The sequence below is a fragment of the Nerophis ophidion genome, linkage group LG10 (genome assembly GCF_033978795.1).
Source record: "Nerophis ophidion isolate RoL-2023_Sa linkage group LG10, RoL_Noph_v1.0, whole genome shotgun sequence".
In the NCBI taxonomy this organism is placed as follows: Eukaryota; Metazoa; Chordata; class Actinopteri; order Syngnathiformes; family Syngnathidae; genus Nerophis; species Nerophis ophidion.
In genome coordinates this window covers 55,302,385-55,326,952 of record NC_084620.1, presented here as the reverse complement: position 1 = coordinate 55,326,952, position 24,568 = coordinate 55,302,385, and the positions used below count along the sequence as shown (strand labels likewise).

The following is a 24,568-nucleotide window of genomic DNA, read 5'->3' as shown; positions in this document are numbered from 1 at the left end:
TAAAAAATTACAGACCTCTGTCATCATTTTAAGTGGGAGAACTTGCACAATCGCTGGCTCACTAAATACTTTTTTGCCGCTCTGTATGTATATATATATATATATATATATATATATATATATATATATATATATATATATATATATATATATATATATAATGAATAATCTTAGAGCTATACCGGTCCCTGGTGTCTGTTGCCGTCATCTCCCCTCAGTAACCATAACAAAAACACTGCAGACTGCGGATGGAGGTTAGCCGCTAACTAGCTAGCCATGTCTTAAAGCAGTGTTCCCCAACCACCGGGCCGCAGAAGAATTTTTTAAAAATGTTTCATTAAATCAACATAAAAAACACAATATACACTTACAATTAGTGCACCAACCACAAAAACCTCCCTTTTTCATGACCAAAACGTCCCTTTTTCATTTGTCCCCCAGGCCGCGGGACAAATTATTAAGCGTTGACCGGTCCGCGGATACAAAAAGGTTGGGGACCACTGTCTTAAAGCACCTCTTCCTGAGGGTGTTTCAGTGTTATAACTTCAACTTTGAGCCAATATGCGTCCGTTCTCCCTTTTCTGTCTACATTCTGTCTCTGCTTGTGAGTACTCGGTGTGTGTGCGCTGCCGAACATGCTCCTCTGCTCGTAACACCAGCAATGTCACCACGTGACGACGACGCGCCTATAAAAAAAAATTATATATATGGCGAACCAGTACTTTTCAAACACAGTATAGTACCGTTTAGTACCACGATACTATACCAGTACTGGTATACCGTACAACCCTACTTGGGAATGGTGCAAATCAAGAACAATGTTTCCCGCAGAAAGAAAGACGGACAACGTTCAAATTTCTCGGCCACAAATGGTCCCTGCATTAAGACTCTTACTGACAATAAAACCGATGACGGCCGCTCAGGATCCTCAGGTTTGATTCCCCACAAGACACCATTGTTTTCCTCTATGTTTGTGTCCTCTACACACTTCCTGCCTCACTTCCCGTCTCCGTGCGCTGATACCGAGGGTTACGACGTTCTGAAAAGTCTTCTGGGCGAGAACTGGGGCGGAGGAATGTTTGAGGGAGATCACAGGAAGAATATTTAGGGAGAGCGGGAACGTCCCAGGGAGTTGGGACGGCCTGATGTCCCACTTCCATGACCTCCTCCGGGCGGAATCAAAAATGTCATTGTTTTTGTCGACATTGCAAAAACCGTTCAGCAAATAAAACGACAGGTGTGTTTATGAGATCTATACTTTGACCTTGGCCCAGGCCTACCTAGCACTCTCTCTTCTTAAAGCCCGCCTTGCCGCTTCGGGACTGTCACATGATCCCCAGCCCCGACCTCTCCGCAGTCAAAGACGAGAGCAAATTACATTTTCCGTGCGCCTCCAATGCGGATTCAAGTCTTTTGTTTAATGAAACCGTCGCTCATGTTGCTCAGCGACACCCAATCCCTCCGTGGGAATAGCCACTTATTATACATGCACCGCCTAATCTAATCTGAGCGCCATTGTTGGGTATAAACAGGAAGCTTCTCAAACATCCTCCCGGCACGCATTTGATGGGCGATTACGCGGCTTTCTTCCTTCTTTTCGCCGCGTCGGTGTTGCGGTCCACAAATGATGCTAACGAGGCTCATTAGGTACAGTCGCGGATGACGAATTGCACTCACGTGCACATAAACACAAACATGGGGGGGAGGGGTTACTACTTTGGCAACAAGGCCTGGTGACTAATCAGTGTCACCAGGCCAAACTATCCTTCGCCACTAAATGTCACAATTATCGTTATCTAGTCCATTGTTTACTCCCTTTTAGCAAATGTAACATTGTCTTCGAAATTAGACTAATGTAAAAAAAAAAAATACAAACCCCAAAAACAGGGAAGTTGTCACGTTGTGTAAATGGTAAATAAAAACAGAATACTATGATTTGCAAATCCTTTTCAACTTATATTCCATTGAATAGACTGCAAAGATAAGATATTTTTTAGTTTCGAACTTGTATACGTTGTTATCTTTTGCAAATATTAGTAATTTCATGCCAGCGACGTGTTTCACAAAAGCTGGCACAAGTGGCAAAAAAGACGGAGGAAGTTGAGGAATGCTCATCAAACACTTATTTGGAACATCCCATAGGTCAGGAGTCGGCAACCCACGGCTCTTTGATCACTGTGATGTGATACAACATGTGATTTTTCCGGGAGGCTTCCGGATTTCCGAGCCTCTCCCAGGCAAAGCTTTCACCGATTTTCAATCTGACAACAATACAGAGGGCGTGCCGTGACAACAACACCATTACCGTCCTCTATAACATGTCGTCGCGCCGGCATTTGCATCATGAAATTTGCGTGCCGACTTCTCAACCATGTTAACGCGACCGCTTTTACCCCATGCTATCTGCGTGCCGGCCGGTCCCATGTAGTATGTCGCGTTTTATGATACATGTCAGTGACTGCATGGAAAACTTGGTCAACAGCCATACAGGTCACACTGAGGGTTGTGATATAAACAACTTTAACACTCTTACTAATATGCGCCACACTGTGAACCTGCACCAAACAAGAACAACAAAAGTAGTGTCATAGCGCTTTGAGTACCTTGAAGGTAGAAAAGCGCTATACAAGTACAACCCATGTATCATTTATTTAACCAAAAATGCTTTGCTCTGATTAGGGGGTACTTGAATTAAAAAAATTTTCACAGAGGGTACATCACTGAAAAAAGGTTGAGAACCACTGTTGTACGCGTGTGTCAGCCAATCAAATTAGATCTACTGTACATTGTTTTCACCCCACAGCATTCATCCCATCAAAATGAGGAAAAAAGACGACGATGGGGGCTGAAAAGCAAACCGGGAACGAGCAGTGGAGGAAGGAGCTGGAAAGCGATCCGAGCTGCAACCAACCTTGCAAAATAAAGAAGTCAAACCTGCTCAAAAGCATGTCCTTTCCTGGGTGGTCCATTGAACCCGCACGACGACAGCAAGGGACTGTCACACCCAACAATGTTAGTATTTGAATATTGTTACTTGAAGACTTATTCCTGCTTACATTTATACTGTTAAGAAAGTATTGTCTTATTCTGCCTAAAATGAGAATGCATCATAATCAGGGGCGGCTGGTGAATTTTGTTTTAGGTGGGGCTGAAAGTCCTGTACGATCAGTGCCAGAGCTTGGTCCGCATTGCCGGCAGTAAATCGAACACATTTCCAGTGAGGGTTGGACTCCGCCAAGGCTGTCCTTTGTCACCGATTCTGTTCATAACTTTTATGGACAGAATTTCTAGGCGAAGTCAAGGCGTTGAGGGGTTCCGGTTTGGTGACCGCAGGATTAGGTCTCTGCTTTTTGCAGATGATGTGGTCCTGATGGCTTCATCTGACCGGGATCTTCAGCTCTCACTGGATCAGTTTGCAGCCGAATGCGAAGCGACCGGATTGAGAATCAGCACCTCCAAGTCCGAGTCCATGGTTCTCGCCCGGAAAAGGGTGGAGTGCCATCTCCGGGTTGGGGAGGAGACCCTGCCCCAAGTGGAGGAGTTCAAGTACCTAGGAGTCTTGTTCAAAAGTGAGGGAAGAGTGGATCGTGAGATCGACAGGCGGATTGGTGCGGCGTCTTCAGTAATGCGGACGTTGTACTGATCCGAGATTTTCAGCCAAAACCTCCTTCCATCAGTGAGAGCTTTGAATATTTGACGAAATACTTATTTTCCACCATAATTTACAAAAAAATTCTTAAAAATTCCTACAATGGGAATTCCTGGATTTTTTTTTTCACATTCTGTCTCTCACAGTTGAAGTGTACTTATGATGAAAATTACAGACCTCTGTACCTCTCTGTGCGGCGTCTTCAGTAATGCGGATGTTGTATCGATCCGTTGTGGTGAAGAAGGAGCTGAGCCAGAAGGCAAAGCTCTCAATTTACCGGTCGATCTACGTTCCCATCCTCACCTATGGTCATGAGCTTTGGGTCATGACCGAAAGGATAAGATCACGGGTACAAGTAGCCGAAATTAGTTTCCTCCGCCGTGTGGCGGGGCTCTCCCTCAGAGATAGGGTGAGAAGCTCTGCCATCCGGGAGGAACTCAAAGTAAAGCCGCTGCTCCTCCACATCGAGAGGAGCCAGATGAGGTGGTTCGGGCATCTGGTCAGGATGCCACCCGAACGCCTCCCTAGGGAGGTGTTCAGGGCACGTCCAACCGGTAGGAGGCCACGGGGAAGACCCAGGACATGTTGGGAAAACTATGTCTCCCGGCTGGCCTGGGAACGCCTCGGGATGCCCCGGGAAGAGCTAGACGAAGTGGCTGGGGAAAGGGAAGTCTGGGTTTCCCTGCTTAGGCTGTTGCCCCCGCGACCCGACCTCGGATAGGCGGAAGAAGATGGATGGATGGATGGTGGGGCTGAAAGTTTGTAAACCAAACCCCTGTATGGGGGGTCATCCTCCCCCAGAAGATTTCTTTGTGATTTTCACATACAAATATTGAAGATCTTTGCTCTGTCTCAACTCTGTGGTGATAATATTTTCGTAAAATACAACCAATAGTACGTTAATGTTTAATCCTACTTGTTAAAAGTAATGCCCCCGATTCCTACTTTCAACAGTCTGCTCATTTGAGCAGGAAAACGCTGAACACCATCTTTGTTTTATACCTGTCAATTGTCAGTTTAGGCTGCTGGCCGGCTCCTCATCACCACTTCAAGATGGCGGCCAAATTGCTCGCGTCACAGCAGCCAATGCTGCGTCTACTTATAAGATGTTTAAGGTTATAACGTCATTGCAAACACGGGAATCTGTTGCGTCCACTGCAGGTTGCTACCCTATTCATACTTTTTGTCAAGTGATTTTTTTAAGGAGGGTTGCATGAGGTACCTACACATAACATTACGTTAGTCAATGTGTCACACACAGTAACATTACGCTAGACGGCGGTCAGCAGCACCGCGTATTTTAGCCATCTACAAAGAGTCAAAAAAAGGTCAGTTAAAATGTACACTTTAATAAGAATAAGTGTACATATTGCATAGGGCCCTGACATCTAAAAAGCACAACTCTGTTCATTGTTATGTTCATGTATTTGTAATGTTTTTCATGTGTACGCACACATCAACACACACACAGTATGAGATGAGATCAATGAGATAAGGTAAGAACAGGATAGAAACTGCTGTGGATTTAGTTCCAATGAAATATGCCATGGAAATACAATCTTAACTCTTTTGTGCAAATAAGTACAGTTGCACTTGTTTTTTCAAATGTGTTTCCGTAAAGGAATGAGTTCAATGTTTAAAATGACTGGTTGATAGTGCTATTATGAAGTGCAATGTCAGCACAATTTTTTTTCCTCCAATTTCAAATGCACTTGTTTTAAAAGCATACACAATCTGTGTAAATATATTAGTCTGTGGTTAAAAGGACTTGAAAGGACTCGAAACTAAAAATGCAGGACTTGGGACTTGACTTGAGATTTTCCAGTCTTGACTAAAGACTTGCCTGTCTTGAATCAAGACTTGAGACTTATTTGTGACTTGCAAAACAATGGCTTGGTCCCACCTCTGATGGTCATACTCTTGTTTGCTAGCGGCTACGATTTCAGTACTATTGAAGATCTTCGTTCCTTCTCAACTCTGCGGTGATATTCTTTTCATAAAATGCAACCAATAGTATGTTAATGTTAAATCTTACTTGTTAAAAGTAATCCCCCCGATTCCTACTTTCAACAGTCCGCTCATTTGGGCAGGAAAACGCTGTACACCATTTTTGTTTTCTACCTGTCAACTGTCAGTTTAAGCTACTCCCCGGCTCCTCATCACCACTTCAAGATGGCGGCCCAATTTCTTGCGTCACAGCAGCCAATGCTGCCTCTACTTATAAGTTCAAGTTCAAGTTAAAGTACCAATGATTGTCTCACTCACACACACAAATTTGTCCTCTGCACATTACCCATCCCCTTGCTAACCCCCTGGGAGGTGAGGGGAGCAATGAGCAGCAGTGGTGGCCACGCCCGGGAATCATTTTTGGTGATTCAACCCCCAATTCCAACACTTAATGCTGAGTGCCAAGCAGGGAGGTAATGGCTCCCATTCTTATAGTATTTGGAATGACTCAGCCGGGGTTTGAACTCACGTCCTACTGTTCTCAGGGCGGACACTCTAACCACTAGGCCACTGAGTTGGGGTGGCGTCACATGGAATCGCTCTTAGCTAGCCAGCTGGGCCAATGTGATGGTGGACAATGAAGTTGACCTTTTTTAAAACTAAATAAAAAAAAAAATTGAGTAGAGATTGTGGGTATTTTTAAAAGCTTAGTTAAGCCAGCTAGGTTAGTTTTCAAACAACTATGACGCCTGTCACGTAAGGGTCGCATGATGATGCGGGATTTTTGTTCTCCCAGGATGCAAAGGACGAAAACCGGACAGGACTTACAGGTAGCAACTTGATTTAATAATAGAATAACAATACTGGTACAAAAACAGAAAACAAACCGACTGGATGAGGTGCCGAGCGGACCGGAAGCTAAGGCTAACACTTAGCACAGAACGTGGTACTTAGCAGGGGCTAGAAGACTGTCAGGCTTTCCCCTGATAGTTTGTCTATGTTTTAGTTTTTTCCTCTGCATTTGTCTGTTTCCTCTGTGTTTAGTATCTCCTGTCTTTAGTTCCTGTCTAGTGCTCTTATTTTGGTTCAGCTTCCTGTTTGTCTCCCTGTGTCCTGTTTCCACTCAGCTGCGAATTTTACCTGCTTTGTTCCTCCAGTCAGGGCTGGATCATTGTATCGTCATTTATATTGTCGTTGCCACATATCACTCTTGTATGCTACATGTCGTGTCGTTTTGTTACAGCTACTACCTGTCATGCTACATTTTGTCCTGGTTGTTGTAGCGAAAAGTTGTTTCTGTTAGCTTTAGTTATTTCCAGTTTTTCTGTTTGCTATCCACTAGCTTCCATGCTAAAGCTCCTTTTTGTTTTCTAGCTTCCAGTGCTAGCTCCCTTAGTTTGATATTCCGCCCACGTGCGTGCTTTTTGTTTGTTTTTGTTTAGTTTTAATTAAATCATGTTTTTCCATTCAATCCCTGCCTCTTGGGGTTCATCAACAAATACCCCTGACAAAGACAAGAATAAACTTAGGTGGCAGTCGTGTGATGCAAAAACAAAGAAGCCGGACCGACTAACTGGCAAAGGCAGGCTTAAATAATAATGTACGACTATGTTAAGGTAACGTGTGGAGTTCCCCAGGGTTCGGTCCTTGGCCCTGCACTCTTCAGCATCTACATGCTGCCGCTGGGTGACATCATACGCAAATACGGTGTTAGCTTTCACTGCTATGCTGATGACACCCAACTCTACATGCCCCTAAAGCTGACCAACACGCCGGACTGTAGTCAGTTGGAAGCGTGTCTTAATGAAATTAAACAATGGATGTCCGCTAATTTTTTGCAACTTAACGCCAAAAAAACGGAAATGTTGATTATTGGTCCTGCTAGACACCAACCTCTACTTAATAATACAACCTTAACATTTGACAACCAAATAATAAAACAAGGTGACTCGGTAAAAAATCTGGGTATTATCTTCGACCCAACTCTCTCCTTTGAGTCACACATTAAAAGTGTTACTAAAACGGCCTTCTTTCATCTCCGTAATATCGCTAAAATTCGTTCCATTTTGTCGACTAAAGACGCCGAGATCATTATCCATGCGTTTGTTACGCCTCGTCTCGATTACTGTAACGTATTATTTTCGGGTGTCCCCATGTCTAGCATTAAAAGATTACAGTTGCTACAAAATGCAGCTGCTAGACTTTTGACAAGAACAAGAAAGTTTGATCATATTACGCCTGTACTGTATATACCTTTATATACATATATACATACATATATACCTATACTGTATATACCTTTATATACATATATACATACATATATACCTATACTGGCTCACCTGCACTGGCTTCCTGTGCACTTAAGATGTGACTTTAAGGTTTTACTACTTACGTATAAAATACTACACGGTCTAGCTCCAGCCTATCTTGCCGATTGTATTGTACCATATGTCCCGGCAAGAAATCTGCGTTCAAAAGACTCCGGCTTATTAGTGATTCCTAGAGCCCCAAAAAAGTCTGCGGGGTATAGAGCGTTTTCCGTTCGGGCTCCAGTACTCTGGAATGCCCTCCCGGTAACAGTTCGAGATGCTACCTCAGTAGAAGCATTTAAGTCTCACCTTAAAACTCATCTGTATACTCTAGCCTTTAAATAGACCTCCTTTTTAGACCAGTTGATCTGCCGCTTCTTTTCTTTTTTCTCCTATGTCCCCCCCTCCCTTGTGGAGGGGGTCCGGTCCGATGACCATGGATGAAGTACTGGCTGTCCAGAGTCGAGACCCAGGTTGGACCGCTCGTCAGGACCCAGGATGGACCGCTCGCCTGTGTATGGGTTGGGGACATCTCTACGCTGCTGATCCGCCTCCGCTTGAGATGGTTTCCTGTGGACGGGACTCTCGCTGCTGTCTTGGATCCGCTTGAACTGAACTCTCGCGGCTGTGTTGGAGCCACTATGGATTGAACTTTCACAGTATCATGTTAGACCCGCTCGACATCCATTGCTTTCGGTCCCCTAGAGGGGGGGGTTGCCCACATCTGAGGTCCTCTCCAAGGTTTCTCATAGTCAGCATTGTCACTGGCGACCCACTGGATGTGAATTCTCCCTGCCCACTGGGTGTGAGTTTTCCTTGCCCTTTTGTGGGTTCTTCCGAGGATGTTGTAGTCGTAATGATTTGTGCAGTCCTTTGAGACATTTGTGATTTGGGGCTATATAAATAAACATTGATTGATTGATTGATTGATAATGTCAATGATGACAAACAGGTGTGCGTCAGGACCACAAGCGGCAGGTGAAAGTAATAAGCTGCTATGGTAACAAACTCAGAGGGGCATAAACAGGAACTAAACGGAGTCCAACACTAACAAAAAACACAAGTGACCCGAAAAACCCAAACAGAACAACGCTTTCTGATATGCAACTAAAGGAGATTTTTTTTCATTGATTGAAACTTTTATTAGTAGATTGCACAGTACAGTACATATTGCGTACAATTGACCACTAAATGGTAACACCTGAATACGTTTTTCAACCTGTTTAAGTCGGGGTCCACGTTAATCAATTGATGGTACAAACATACTGTATACCATGGGTGTCAAACTCTGGCCCGCGGGCCAAATTTGGCCCGCCGTGTAATTTAATTTGGCCCTCGAGGCAATATCAAATTAACATTAGAGCTGGCCCGCCGCTGTAACACCGCATTCACCGCTAATACTCTTACTTGCCAACCCTCCCGATTTTCCCGGGAGACTCCCGAAGTTCAGTGCCCCTCCCGAATTTCATCCCGGACAACAATATTGGGGGTGGGCCTTAAAGGCATTGCCTTTGGCGTTCTCTACAACCTGTCGCCATGTCCGTTTTTCCTCCATACAAACAGCGTGCTGGGGCAGTCACATAATATATGTGGCTTATACACACACACAAGTGAATGCAAAGCATACTTGGTCAACAGCCATACAGGTCACACTGAGGGTGGCCGTATAAACAACTTTAACACTGTTACAAATATGCGCCACACTGCGAACCCACACCAAACAAGTGACACATTTCGGGGGAACATCAGCACCGTAACACAACATAAACAAATACCCAGAACGCCTTGCAGCACTAACTCTTCCGGGATGCTACAATATACACCCCCCGCTATCACCAAACCCCGTCCACCTCAACCCCGCCGCGAAAAAGAGGCATTCCATTTTTATTTAAATTTTATTTGATATGCAATTGATATTTTGTTAACCTCACCAAACTTGGCACACACATCAGGACTGGCAAAATTTACGATCTCATGAAAAAAAAAAACCCCAAAACTCAAAAATGCGCTTTAGCGCAATTTTTGAATAAAACACAGAAAAAACTGCCCCTAAGAAGAAAACTAAGACAAAACTGCTTGTAACTTTCCGTAGGAATGTCGGAAAGACATGAAACAAAAACTTCTATGTAGGTCTCACTTAGACCTACGTTGTAATAAATGACATCCTTCAGCAAAAATCAACAGGAAATTACCCCTTCAAAATAAAAGCTTTGTAAACACCCGTCACCTTTTTTCAAACGTTATCTCCTCTGAGCCCGTTTGTTGTTTCGGCTTCAAACTCGCACAGGAGAGACTTTGAACCCTTTTGATTAAAAGTTATCAAAAGAGTTTTGATAAGTGCTCCGGTTTGGATTTTACGCGCCTTCAAAAAACCCCTGCGCAAATTTTCCTAAACAATGTCATTTTTGCCTCTTTGAGCTGTAATTTGACCCCCTTAAAATGCTTCAAAGTGCAAGTTAAAGCTCTACTATGCAAAGCGAAAGCCACTTATCAACAACATCCAAAAAAACCGATCAGTAATTTGACCCCCTTAACATGCTTCAAAACTCACCAAATTTTACACACACATCAGGACTGGCGAAAATTGCCAACCAAAAAAAAAAAAAAAAACCCTAAAAATCAAATTTGCGCTCTAGCACCCCCTATGAAAAAACCCAGACAAAACTGCATGTAACTTCTGTTAGGAATGTCGTAGAGACATGAAACAAAAACCTATATGTTGATCTGACTTAGACCAGGGCTTGAGTAGCGGCGGCAGCAGCCAAAGGCGGACCCGACCAACGCTGCTTGCAGCTTTAATTATTATTATTATTTGAAACTTGATTTTGCATGTCACTATAAAGTTATATACTGTAAGCTTTGCTTGTTCAAGATTCAATGCAAAACTTGTTTGGGTCCCTATTAAAAGGTTAATTTGTTCAACCTCGGCCCGCGGCTTTGTTCGGTTTTAAATTTTGGCCCACTCTGTATTTGAGTTTGACACCCCTGCTGTATACGATCAGCACAATACAGTCATCGTACAAGAGCGAGCCAAAAAGCTTGCTCAAACCTACCAGGAAACTTACAAGTAAACTTATTTGTTTACTTTCTGTTTATATTGTGTAAATAAGAGCACAAAATGAACGGATACATGTTATTGCATGACAAAATATCAGCACAGAATGTTAAAATGTGATACTTAGCAGTGTTTTAAAAGGCTTTTCCCAGATAAAGATCATTTAGGTGTTGCTTTAATCCTCAATCAGCACAAAAAGTCTAATTCAAATGAAGACGAGAAGTGTCGGGGTTTGCCCCCCCCACACCACCGCGGTCTTGATAATAGATTCTCTTCAGGGAGGACCGAGTCCTTTGTGCGGCCCGGCAGGGGGAACTAAATCTACGGCGAACTTGAATGCACGCCGTAAAGACGGGGACGGTTTTTTTGGCGGTAAATTTAAGCTGACTGGAGGCGACGTTCCACGCTGAACAGATGCATGGCTGCCAGGGGAAATCACCAGGGACACAAAAACCCTGGGCAAGTTTTACTGCCCCGGAACCATCATTGTGACACTTATGGAGCAGATGGACCGTAGTCACACACCTCCTACATATGCCCACGTCTACTCTTTTCTATCCATGCTCACATGCTCCACACCGCTTGGCCCCAATACGTCACGCTACATTAAGTCCATATTATGATAAAGGCATCAGACTTTTAAAAGCAGAGAAAGAATACCCTTAGGGACGGTGGTCAAACTCAAGGCCCGGGGACCCGCAAACACCTGGAAATGATATGTGTCAATAAAGTCATTCATATTTACGGAGCCCCTAGAGCAGGGGTCACCAATGGTCGCCCGTAAGGACCAGATGAGTCGCCCGCTGGCCTTTTCTAAAAAATAGCTCAAATAGCAGCACTTACCAGTGAGCTGCCTCTATTTTTTAAATTGTATTTATTTACTAGCAAGCTGGTCTCGCTTTGCTGGACATTTTTAATTCTAAGAGAGACAAAACTCAAATAGAATTTGAAAATCCAAGAAAATATTTTAAAGACTTGGTCTTCATTTGTTTAAATAAATTAATTAATTTTTTTACTTTGCTTTTTATAACTTTCAGAAAGACAATTTTAGAGAAAAAGTACAACCTTAAAAATTACTTTAAGATTTTTAAACACATATACCTTTTAAATTCCTTCCTCTTCTTTCCTGACAATTTAAATCAATGTTCAAGTCAATTAATTGTTTTTATTGTAAAGAATAATAAATACATTTTAATTTAATTCTTCATTTTAGCTTCTGTTTTTTTGACCAAGAATATTTGTGAAAAATTTCTTCAAACTTATTAGTCAAAACAAATATTCTGGCAAATCTAAAAAATTTGAGGGTTGACTTTTGTATTTTACATGAGTTATTATTTGTACAAACATGGTGCAAAGAAATTCATGATTTGTTAAAAAATGTTAGCGGCTAGCTAGTTAAAATTGGATATTGTGACTTCACAAGATTGTCTTAGAAGTTTTCATTTGAAAATGTTCAATTTGAAAAATGTGCACTAAGAGAAAATGACTTCACAAGACTGCCTTAGAAGTTTTCATTTGAAAATGTTCAATTTGAAAAATGTGCACTTAGAGAAAATATAAAAAATAAAGTGTTGCATATTGATATTTATCTGTTTGTATATCTATTTATTGTGAGAAATCATTAAGATGATCAGTCTTTCCACAAAGATAAATATCATTAATTATTAATAATAACTCCTTTGTCGAACCCTGCAGCTTATAAGACGGAGCGACTAATTTATGGATTTTTCATCACTTGCGGCCATAATAAAAATAATTTCATAAAACCAGCGAAAAGTGTTCCAATCAGTTTTCTAGCCGTTCATAGAATTTCTACTTAAATGGATTCTTTATTCATCACTCCAAGCGACGTTTGTAAGTTTTACAATATAGCTAAAACAATTCTTACTTACTAAACCGTCCCATGTGTGATGTCTGTAGGCGTGTTGTCATGCATATTTGTATGGAATTTAATTACCATAACGCCGTTAGCATTAGCTAATATGCTAACACATTTACGAGTGTCTGTTAGTATTATTGGGGCTTCACGGTGGAAGAGGGGTTAGTGCGTTTGCCTCACAATACGAAGGTCCTGAGTAGTCTGGGGTTCAATCCCGGGCTCGGGATCTTTCTGTGTGGAATTTGCATGTTCTCCCCGTGAATGCGTGGGTTCCCTCCGGGTACTCCGGCTTCCTCCCACCTCCAAAGACATGCACCTAGGGGATTGGTTGATTGGCAACACTAAATTGGCCCTAGTGTGTGAATGTGAGTGTGAATGTTTTCTGTCTGTCTGTGTTGGCCCTGCGATGAGGTGGCGACTTGTCCAGGGTGTACAATCCGCCCGATTGTAGCTGAGATAGGCACCAGCGTCCCCCGTGACCCCAAAAGGGAATAGGCGGTAGAAAAATGGATGGATGGATGGATGTTAGTATTACTGCGTTGAGGTGGTGACTTGTCCAGGGTGTATCCCGCCTTCCGCCCGATTGTAGCTGAGATAGGCACCATCGCCCCCCGCGACCCCAAAGGGAATAAGCGGTTGGAAATGGAAGGATGGAACACAGAGTTAAAGGTAAATTGAGCAAATTGGCTGTTTCTGGCAATTTATTTAAGTGTGTATCAAACTGGTAGCCCTTCGCATTAATCAGTACCTAAAAAGTAGCTCTTGGCTAATCGATGCTAACATGCTATTTAGGATAGCTGTATGTACATATTGCATTATGATGCCTCATTTGTAGCTATATTTGAGCTCATTAAGTCCTCTTAATTCAATTTATTGCGGCTCCAGACAGATTTGTTTTTGTGTTTTTGGTCCAATATGGCTCTTTCAACATTTTTGGTTGCCGACCCCTGGTTTATGTCATCACTTGTCAGATGGAAGGTACTCAAGAAGGGTAGAAATACAAGAACACAAACACACACACACACACATAAACACCCACAATAAAAGCACACACACACTGGGCCGGTGACATTTCAGGCCTTTTGTCTTCCTCTCAGTGTTTTGAAGTCTCACTCAAGGTTTCAGTTTGTATCTTTTTAGGGCTAAAGGACAGCGGCGGGGATGCGTGGGCATGCAGCGTCAAGGCCGAGGCAACTGAAAGGCCGCCAGCGAGCTCCAACATCACAAACATATCACACGCACCCACACATCGCCGTGTGGCCGCTGGTTCAAAGTCTATTTCATCCACACAACGACCGAGCCAATTAATGTGTCTGGGAAATATGCTAATGCCTGGCACGGAGGTCAACATGTGAATTATTTAGCGGACATACAGTATACACGGCTCGGATTTAACCACGTCATTTGCCGTCATGCCCTAAAAGCGTGACCGACATTTGCGGCAAGAACATGCCGTGACCGCCTTTGACTTTTGACTTGTTAATGGACGAGGGATGTAACAGTAAACGGTGTAATGGCAATTTGCGATAAAATTCCCGACGGTTAGTAATACGTCTCATTTTTAATACTGAAAAACCGTCGTTTATTAATGCATTTTCGGCAACAGATGCGCTAGTGTCGTTTGGCTTGATAATCATGGCGGACTAACTACACGGACTTTGCTGCGGAGATATCCCCTCGGAGTAAGCAGAGCCAAGCGCTTGCTTTAACCTTCGTCTTGTTTTAGGGTCGGCACCGACCCGTTTTAGTTTTTAAATGCATAAAAACACCACATACATTTATTTTTTTGCATCAAAGCTTGTTGACTTTGTCAGGAACCTCTTTGTCAACAAAATAAAACATTTTAATTTTTTTCACTGAATTATAAAATGCTCTGGTAGAAATTATGCCCTTGGTGTTGTTGGGGTCGGTTTCGACCCAGTTATAAAAATAAGATGATAAAGCAATGATAAGAACCAAAACTGAACACACTGACAGCCAGCTCCTCTCCCAATCATGTGAGCTTTAGTGGATTCTCATTTTACCTTGTTATCCTGTACAAAAACAAACAAAAGACGGACACTAAAAGTGTCACTTTTTGCCACTCTGATTTAGTTTTTTTATTAGTCTTGGAACTAGTAATCTATTTCTCTTGGTTTCATTTGCTTGATTGGTTGTTGGTTGTTGTTTGTTTGATGTTGGATTTCTGTTGCTGAAAAAAATACTTTTTAGCCTTTTTCTTGAAGTAAATATATATGGGTCGAAATTGACCCGTAACACCATAGAGGTTACTATAGTTAAAATTCTTAAAATGAAAAAATAAATAAAACACATTTATTTAAGAGATGTGTTCTAATACCCCTTAGTAATAGTTAGGTAACACAACAACCTTTTTTTTATTTATATGATTCTCTTGAGGTTCGTTTTACCATTTTAAAAAATTGAAATCGAGGGGTATACTGACAGAAAAAAGGCCAAATGGCCCAAACCAAAAATATTAAAACAAATATTTTCAAGGATAAGGAAGCCTAACGAGGTAACCAAGAGATGAGAAACAAATTGGATGATAGATAATTGTTTTTAGTGTATTTTACAGCTGATTTAAGACATGGGTCAAAACCGACCCGTTAACATAAGAGATGGTAACAGAAAGCTAACACAAGAGGAAGGTTAAGACAATAAAAGCAACATCAAAGAGTTTTCTCCTTCGCTGTATACTTGTAGTGTGGGGACAAGTGTCTCCAATATTGTCCACACCTGTCTCCATCCAAACACAGCGGTGCGCTCTTAAACGCACGGCGGCAAGCGAGGGAAAATGATGTTCACCTTCCTCACCTTTTTTTGTCAGTATACCTCTCGATTTCAATTTTTAAAAATGGTAAAACGAACCTCAAGAGAATCATATAAATAAAAAAAAGGTTGTTGTGTTACCTAACTATTACTAAAGGGTATTAGAACACATCTCTTAAATAAATGTGTTTTATTTATTTTTTCATTTTAAGAATTTTAACTATAGTAACATCTATGGTGTTACGGGTCAATTTCGACCCATATATATTTACTTCAAGAAAAAGGCTAAAAAGTATTTTTTGCAGCAACAGAAATCCAACATCAAACAAACAACAACCAACAACCAATCAAGCAAATGAAACCAAGAAAAAATAGATTACCAGTTCCAAAACTAATAAAAAAACTAAATCAGAGTGGCAAAAAGTGACACTTTTAGTGTCCGTCTTTTGTTTGTTTTTGTACAGGATAACAAGGTAAAATGAGAATCCACTAAAGCCCACATGATTGGGAGAGGAGCTGGCTGTCAGTGTGTTCAGTTTTGGCTCTTATCATTGCTTTATCATCTTATTTTTATAACTGGGTCGAAACCGACCCTAACAACACCAAGGGCATAATTGCTGCCAGAGCATTTTATAATTTAGTGAAAAAAATTAAAATCTTTTATTTTGTTGACAAAGAGGTTCCTGACAAAGTCAAAAAGCTTTGATGCAAAAAAATAAATGTATGTGGTGTTTTTATGCATTTAAAAACTAAAACGGGTCGGTGCCGACCCTAACACAAGACGAAGGTTAATACAGCCGTTATCAGCTGCTGTGACTGAGAGTTAATGATGTGAAAAAACATGCAGCAGGTGATGTGTCGTGAACGTTGTCACAACTTGATTATAAAGTCTAAAGTTAAAGCTTGTTGACTTGGATGTAGCTGAGATAGGCGCCAGCGCCCCCCGCGACCCCAAAAGGGAATAAGCGGTAGAAAATGGATGGATGGATGGATGGATGGAGTTGGATGTTCACTCCTCCTTTATTTAATTGCACACTGTGTTGAAAAAACATCAATACTGTCAGGCTAGGACTTGGTCTTGGGTTGTTTTCCCGTGGTGCGAAGCGAATGGAGTGGAAACGGCGTGAAGGTAGGTACATAATTTATTTACTCATAAACTAAAAACAGGAATTAACAAAAAGCGCTCACAATGGAGGTACAAAACTTGGGCTATGAAACAAAAGACTAGCACAAAGGCTATAAATTATAAACATGAAACAAAACACTTGAGCTATGGCATGAATAACAAAAACTTACGTGGACAAAATGGACAGCATTGCAAGGCATGAAGAAGATAATCGAGGGCGTGAATGAGGTGATGTTGCCAGACTGACTAACTGGTAACTGTGGCTTAAATAATGAACGTGATAAGTGAAAACAGGTGTGAGACGAGACAGGTGAACTGATTGGTTGTCATGGTAACAAAACGGAGTAAAAAAAAAAAGGAACTTAGAGTCCAAAGGGTCAAAAGCACCTGATATTCCTAGGCAGTCTCCCATCCAAGTACTAACCAGGCCAGACACTGCTTAGCTTTGAGAAAAAGATAAGATTGGGGATGCTCAGGGTAATATGGCCATACAAAACTCATGATCAGACATGACAGAAAACTAAATCAGTTGGCATGGTAAGACAAACAAGGAAATGCAAAACAAAACTAAATGTCCAAAAAACTAAACATAGCATGACCAAAACAAAACATGAACCGTAGGTGTGACGAATACTAGCTCAAATGTTTTGTCATGTCATCCAACTGAACGCAGGATGTGAGGATTGCATATTTGATTTGAGAGGTGTCACTTCTCTATTTTTGTTGGCCAAAACTGTTGTAGTGGACCAAGAGGAGAACAAAACTTGTTTATTAGACTTCATCATCATTAGGCAAACTGCTTTGAGTTTTATTTTAATATCAAAAAGTAAACACAAGGTTTTTTTCATGTCACAAAGGTATTACTTGAAAAACCATTCATGTGACACAGCACAATATTAATGTGTTATTGTGTGTAGTTAATACCTATAAACTCAAATACAGAGTGGGCCAAAATTTAAAACTGAACAAAGCCGCGGGCCAAGGTTGAACAAATTAACCTTTTAATAGGGAGCCAAACAAGTTTTGCATTGAATATTGAACAAGCAAGGGGGGTTGGAGTACAGTGGTAGCGGGGGTGTATATTGTAGCGTCCTGGAAGAGTTAGTGCTGCAAGGAGTTCTGGGTATTTATTATGTTGCGGTGCGGATGTTCTCCCAAAATGTGTTTGTCATTCTTGTTTGGTGTGGGTTCACAGTGTGGCGCATATTTAATGGATTAAATAAATGGGTTGTACTTGTATAGAGCTTTTCTACCTTCAAGGTATTCAAAGCGCTTTGACACTACTTCCACATGTACCCATTTACACACACATTCACACACTGATGGAGGGAGCTGCCATGCAAGGCGCCAACCAGCACCCATCAGGAGCAAGGGTGAAGTGTCTTGCTCAGGTGGGATTTGAACCAGGGACCCTCGAGTTGCGCACGGCCACTTTCCCACTGCGCCACGCCGTCCCGGTGTTAAAGTTGTTTATACGGCCAACCTCAGTGTGACCTGTATGGCTGTTGACCAAGTATGCCTTGCATTCACTTGTGTGTGTTAAAGCCGCATGTATTATGTAACTGTGCTGGCACGTTGTTTGTATGGCGGAAAAGCGGACGTGACGGTAGGCTGTAGAGGACGCTAAAGGCAGTGCCTTCAAGACACACCCCCAATATTGTTGTCCGGGTGAACTTTAACTCCTCCCACTGGATTTTTCCTAGTTACCGATCAACCTGACTAGGATTTGAACCCAGTCCTCTTTGATTGGGAGATACCTGTTTGGACCACTCAGCCATCCTTGGTCTTCTTAAAGGGAAATTTCGGGCCCAAATGAAATTTTTAATTGAGAACCTGTCTCAGTAAACTATGATATAAAAGCTTTCCTAGTTACCGATTTATCTGACTGGGATTTGAACCCAGTCCCTTTTGATTGGGAGCGAGCACTGAACTTCGGGAGTGTCCCGGGAAAATCGTGGGTGTTAGCTAGTACGAGTATCAGCGGTGAATGCGGTGTTACAGAGGCACCGCCGCTGAATATTACCGGCCAGCTCTAATCTTAATTTGATATTAACTCAAGGGCCAAATGAAACTACATGGCGGGCCAGAGTTTGACACCCATGCTATACAACATATTTCTGCTCAAACTCTTAATGGGTCCGTCCCAATACAGCAGGGGTCACCAACCTTTTTGAAAGCAAGAGCTACTTCTTGGGTACTGATTAATGCGAAGGGCTACCAGTTTGATACACACTTAAATAAATTGCCAGAAAAAGCCAATTTGCCCAATTTACCTTTAACTCTATGTTATTGTTAATAATTAATGATATTTATCTTTGTGGAAACACTGATAATGTTAATGATTTCTCACAATATAATATTTATAAATATATTTCGATTCTTTAAAATTCAACCGAAAAAAAGAAGAGAAAAACCAGCTAATTTAAATCTTTTTGAAAAAATAAAAAAAATAAATTTATGGAACATCATTAGTAATTTTTCCTGATTAAGTTTAATTTTAGAATTTTGATGACATGTTTTAAATAGGTTAAAATCCACTCTGCACTTTGTTAGAATATATAACAAATTGGACCAAGCTATATTTCTAACAAAGACCATTTTTTGTTTTTAATTTTAATCATAAGTTTGAAGAAATATTTCACAAATATTCTTCGTTGAAAAAACAGAAGCTAAAATGAAGAATTAAATATAAAAATTGTTTATTATTCTTTACAATAAAAAAATTGTTTTACTTGAACATTGATTTAAATTGTCAGGAAAGAAGTGGAAGGAATTTAAAACGTAAAAAGGCATATGTGTTTGAAAATCCTAAAATCAGTTTTAAGGTTGTATTTTGTCTCTAAAATTGTCTTTCTGAAAGTTATAAGAAGCAAAGTAAAAAAAAAAAAAAAGTTTTTAAAATATTTCCTTGGATTTTCAAATTCTTTTTGAGTTTTGTCTCTCTTAGAATTAAAAATGTTGAGCAAAGCGAGACCAGCTTGCTAGTAAATAAATACAATTTAAAAAATAGAGGCAGCTCACTGGTAAGTGCTGCTGTTTCAGCTATTTTTAGAACAGGCCAGCGGGCTACTCATCTGGTCCTTACGGGCGACCTGGTGCCCGATTTCCACCCGGACAATAATATTGGGGGCGGGCCATAAAAGCACTGCCTTTTGCGTTCTCTACATGTCGCCACATCCGCTTTTCCTCTATACAAACAGCGTCACGACCCACTCACAAAATATATGCGGCTCATACACACACATGTATGCAAGGCATACTTGGTCGACAGCCATACAGGTCACACTGAGGGTGGCCGTATAAACAACTTTAACATTGTTACAGATATACGCCACACTGTGAACCCACAGCAAACAAGAATGACAAACACATTTCGGGAGAACATCCGCACCGTAACACAACATAAACGCAACCAAACAAATACCCAAAACCCCTTGCATCACTAACTCTTCCGGGACGCTACAATATACACCCCCGCTACCACCAAACCCCGACCCAACTCAAACCCGCCGCCGAAAAGAGGCATTCAATTTGTATTTTTATTTTATTTGATATACCATTGATATTTTTTTATTATTATTATTTAAAACTTGATTTTGCAGGTCACTATAAAGTTATATAAGCCTTGGTTGGTCAATATTCAATGCAAAACTTGTTTGGGTCCCTATTAAAGGATTCATTTGTTCAACCTCGGCCCGCGGCTTCGTTCAGTTTTAAATTTTGGCCCACTCTGTATTTGAGTTTGACACCCCTGCCTTAGCATAAAAACAGCCCCAAAGCATGACGTTTCCACCCTCATGCTTGAGAGTAGGTATGGTGTTCTTGGGATGCAACTCAGTATTCTTCTTCCTCCAAACACAACGAGTTGAGTTTATACCAAAAAGTTCTCTTTTGGTTTCATTTGACCACATGACGTTCTCCCAATCCTCTGCTTTATCATCCATGTATCCATTTTGGTATAAACTCAACTCGTCGTGTTTGGAGGAAGAAGAATACTGAGTTGCATCCCAAGAACACCATACCTACTGTGAAGCATGGGGGTGGAAACATCATGCTTTGGGGCTGTTTTTCTGCTAAGAAGACAGGACGATTGATCCGTCTTAAGGAAAGAATGAATGGGGCCATGTATCGTGAAATTTTCAGCCAAAACCTCCTTCCATCAGTGAGAGCTTTGAATGGTTGACCAAATACTTATTTTCCACCATAATTTACAAATAAATTCTTTAAAATTCCTACAATGTGAATTCCTGGATTTTTGTTTCACATTCTGTCTCTCACAGTTGAAGTGTACCTATGATGAAAATTACAGACCTCCGTCATCATTTTAAGTGGGAGAACTTGCACAATCGCTGGCTGACTAAACACTTTTTTGCCCCACTGTATATATATATATATATATATATATATATATATATATATATATATATATATATATATATATATATATATATATATATATATATATATGTGTGTGTGTGTGAATGCTTTGGAGCCCCTGCCTGGAAAGAAAGTAACTTCTGGCTTGGTGTCCTAAAATATGAACCATCCTTTAATCTCCCGGGGCAACCACTCTCCCGAATTTCCACCCGGACAACAATATTGGGGGCGTGCCTTAAAGGTACTGCTTTTAGCATCCTCTACAAGCTGTCGTCACATCCGCTTTTCCTCCATACAAACAGCGTGCCGGCCCAGTCACGTAATATATGCGGCTTCTACACACGCACAAGTTAATGCAAGGCATATTTGGTCAACAGGCATACAGGTCACACTGAGGGTGGCCGTATAAACAACTTTAACACTGTTACACCACACTGTGAACCCACACCAAACAAGAATGACAAACACATTTCGGGAGAACATCCACACCGTAACACAACATAAACACAACTGAACAAATACCCGGAACCCCTTGCAGCACTAACTCTTCCGGGACGCTACAATATACACCCCCGCTACCGAAAAAACTCTATTTTGCCAGTCATTATAAAGTTATATAAGCCTTGCTTGTTCAATATTCAATGCAAAACTTGTTTGGGTCCCTATTAAAATGTTAAGTTGTTCAACTTTGGCCCGCGGCTTTGTCCAGTTTAGAATTTTGGCCCACTCTGTATTTGAGTTTGACACCCCTGCTTTAAGGCAACACTTGCCTTGACATTGAAAAATTAAAAATTTGAGGCCCGAGTACAAAACTGCTAGCTTAGCCTCAACATACAAACGTGGTTTTATCTTTTTCTGTCCAGTCTCAACGGTGACAAAATGTCCACGGCGTGCGTAATGAAGACGGAGCCTGGACAATTACAGGAAGCGGCTCCCGCAATTATGACTTTCTGGGGCTCATCGGCGTCATCAATTAGCATGTGGGTGGGGCAGCAGCACTGTTTGTCGTCGGCCTTGATTAGCGCTAATGGCTACCGTTGTCAGCAGGCAGCACATGTTGGAAGGACGACAAGAAGAAGAAGAAACATTAGCGTCTTCCTCGTTGGTGGGTGCGGAGGTCTCCGCAGGAAAACAGGAAACGGCCCATTACAGTTACACAACAATGCTGTTTTTTTTAACAGTACTTCCTTGCTCGTGCGGCGCCAACACAACAACACACTTATGCTGCTTCTCTCACTCCAAAGTGCACCCTACAAACCACACAACTGATAGCAACACAAATGAACAAGGAGTAAGGTGCGCCTGCACATTCCTGCAGCATTACACACACACACACACACAACAACAAGGTCGCAAAAACGTGGTGAAACTTGCCTGACACAGCTTGTTCCGACACACACAACAACTTCTGGGTAACAACACACTTCTATTTTTCCGGCCTCAGGCAAAAGGTGAAAGGTCACAACAACAACGGGCCCACGAGAGCTCAGAAACATATCGACTACCTCGGTGACGTAGATGAGCGGCAACAAACCGGCGTTTTTCCTCATCAAGGGGCCCCTCTCTCTCTCCTGCGTGACGCTCTTATTGTGAAATGCGCCGCTTCCTGTGGCAGCACCTTCCCGCGCTCACTGGAGTCCTTCGGTCAGTCGTGCGCGCCAGTCTTTATAGCCGCGCCGCCGTATAAGGCTCCGGACTAAATGTTTTTCTGATCCCCGTAGGCCCCGCGTCACCACGGCGACCGCCACTCCGGACCGAGGATTGATGGAGACAAGAAGGGGGTTGGATTCGGGAGGGATGATCACTTTGAGTTAAGGAAGAAATCTTCTGGGAGGGAGCTACTGTGTGTGTGTGTGTGTGTGTGTGTGTGTGTGTGTGTGTGTGTGTGTGTGTGTGTGTGTGTGTGTGTGTGTGTGTGTGTGTGTGTGTGTGTGTTATAGGTGTCCCGATAAAACTTTTTCACTTATGATACAATACCGACATTGGAGCCTTGAATATTGTCTGATATTGATAGTGATCCACTAGAGTATGAGCAGGAATCACACATACTTTAATTAAAAAAATAATTCAAAAAATAAAATAAAAAGAGAATACAATGATTCGCAAATCCTTTTCAACTTACATTCAACTGAATAGACTGCAAGGACAAGATATTTAACGTCCGAACTGGTTATTTTTTTGCAAATGTTAGCTCATTTGGAATTTGATGCCTGCCACGTGTTTCAAAAAAGCTGGCACAAGTGGCAAAAAAGACTGAGAAAGTTGAGGAATGCTCATCAAACACTTATATGGAACAACCCACAGGTGAACGGGGGGCGGCATACTTGCCGTGCAAGCAACTTGAGGGTTGCAGGTTGGATTTCCGCTTCCGCCATCCTAGTCACTGCCGTTGTGTCCTTGGGCAAGACACTTTACCCACCTGCTCCCAGTGCCACCCACACTGGTTTAAATGTAACTTAGATATTGGGTTTCACTATGTAAAGCGCTTTGAGTCACTAGAGAAAAGCGCTATATAAATATAATTCACTTCACTTCACAACGGTGCTAATTGGGAACAGGTGGGTGCCCTGATTAGGTATAAAAGCAGCTTCCATGAAGTGTTCAGTCGTTCACAAACAAAGACGGGGGTCACCAATTAGTAAACAAATGCTTGAGCAAATTTTCCAACAGGTTTAAGGACAAAATTTCTCAACCAGCTATTGCAAGGAATTTAGGGATTTCACCATCTACGCTCCGTAATATCATCAAAAGGTTCAGAGAATCTGGAGAAATCACTGCACGTAAGCGGCAAGGCCAAAAACCAAGATTGAATACTTGTGACCTTTGATCCCTCAGGCGGTACTGCATCAAAAAGTGACATCAGTGTCTAAAGGATATCACCACATGGGCACATTTATTAAGAAAAGATAAGGTACTTTACACATATTATTTCCAGCCTTTTAGGGGCCACACAAATTGATTATTATTCTTGTTTGGTGTACAGCTTAAGTTGTTCAAAAGTGCGGGGTCTACGTTGTGGTATTTTAGGCTTCATAATGCACCACACATTTTCAATGGGAGACAGGTCTGGAGTACAGGCAGGCCAGTCTAGTACCTGTACTCTTTTGCTACGAAGCCACGCTGTTGTAACACGTGCAGAATGTGGCTTGGCATTGTGTTGCTGAAATAAGCAGGGGCGTCCATGATAACGTTGCTTGGATTGCAAAATATGTTGCTCCAAACCTGTATGTACCTTTCAGCATTAATGGTGCCTTTACAAATGTGTAAGTTACCCATGCCTTGGGCACTAATGCACCCCCATATCATCACACATGCTGGCTTTTACACTTTGCGCCTAGAACATTCCGGATACCGGTAGTTCCTTACCTCTTTGGTCCGGAGGACACAACGTCCACAGTTTCCAAAAACAATTTGAAATGTGGACTCGTCAGACCGGGCTTCACGGTGGCAGAGG

General features: G+C 41.8%; 1 protein-coding gene across 4 annotated transcripts in view; it reads right to left on the bottom strand.

Annotated features, from left to right (window-relative positions):
- The window catches only part of tmcc3 (transmembrane and coiled-coil domain family 3), a 60,250-nt gene that overhangs the window by 29,660 nt on the left and 6,022 nt on the right, over nucleotides 1–24,568 (bottom strand). The window contains exon 1 of one of the 4 annotated variants that reach the window (XM_061914166.1): nucleotides 22,617–22,934. The exons of 1 other annotated variant lie outside the window; for it this stretch is intronic. In XM_061914166.1, coding sequence (XP_061770150.1) covers nucleotides 22,617–22,664 — 48 coding nt within the window. In that variant the 5' untranslated portion in view covers nucleotides 22,665–22,934. Of the gene's footprint in view, nucleotides 1–22,616; nucleotides 22,935–24,568 lie in introns of those variants that run through there. 2 more of the 4 variants (XM_061914167.1, XM_061914170.1) reach the window with 2 other exon arrangements.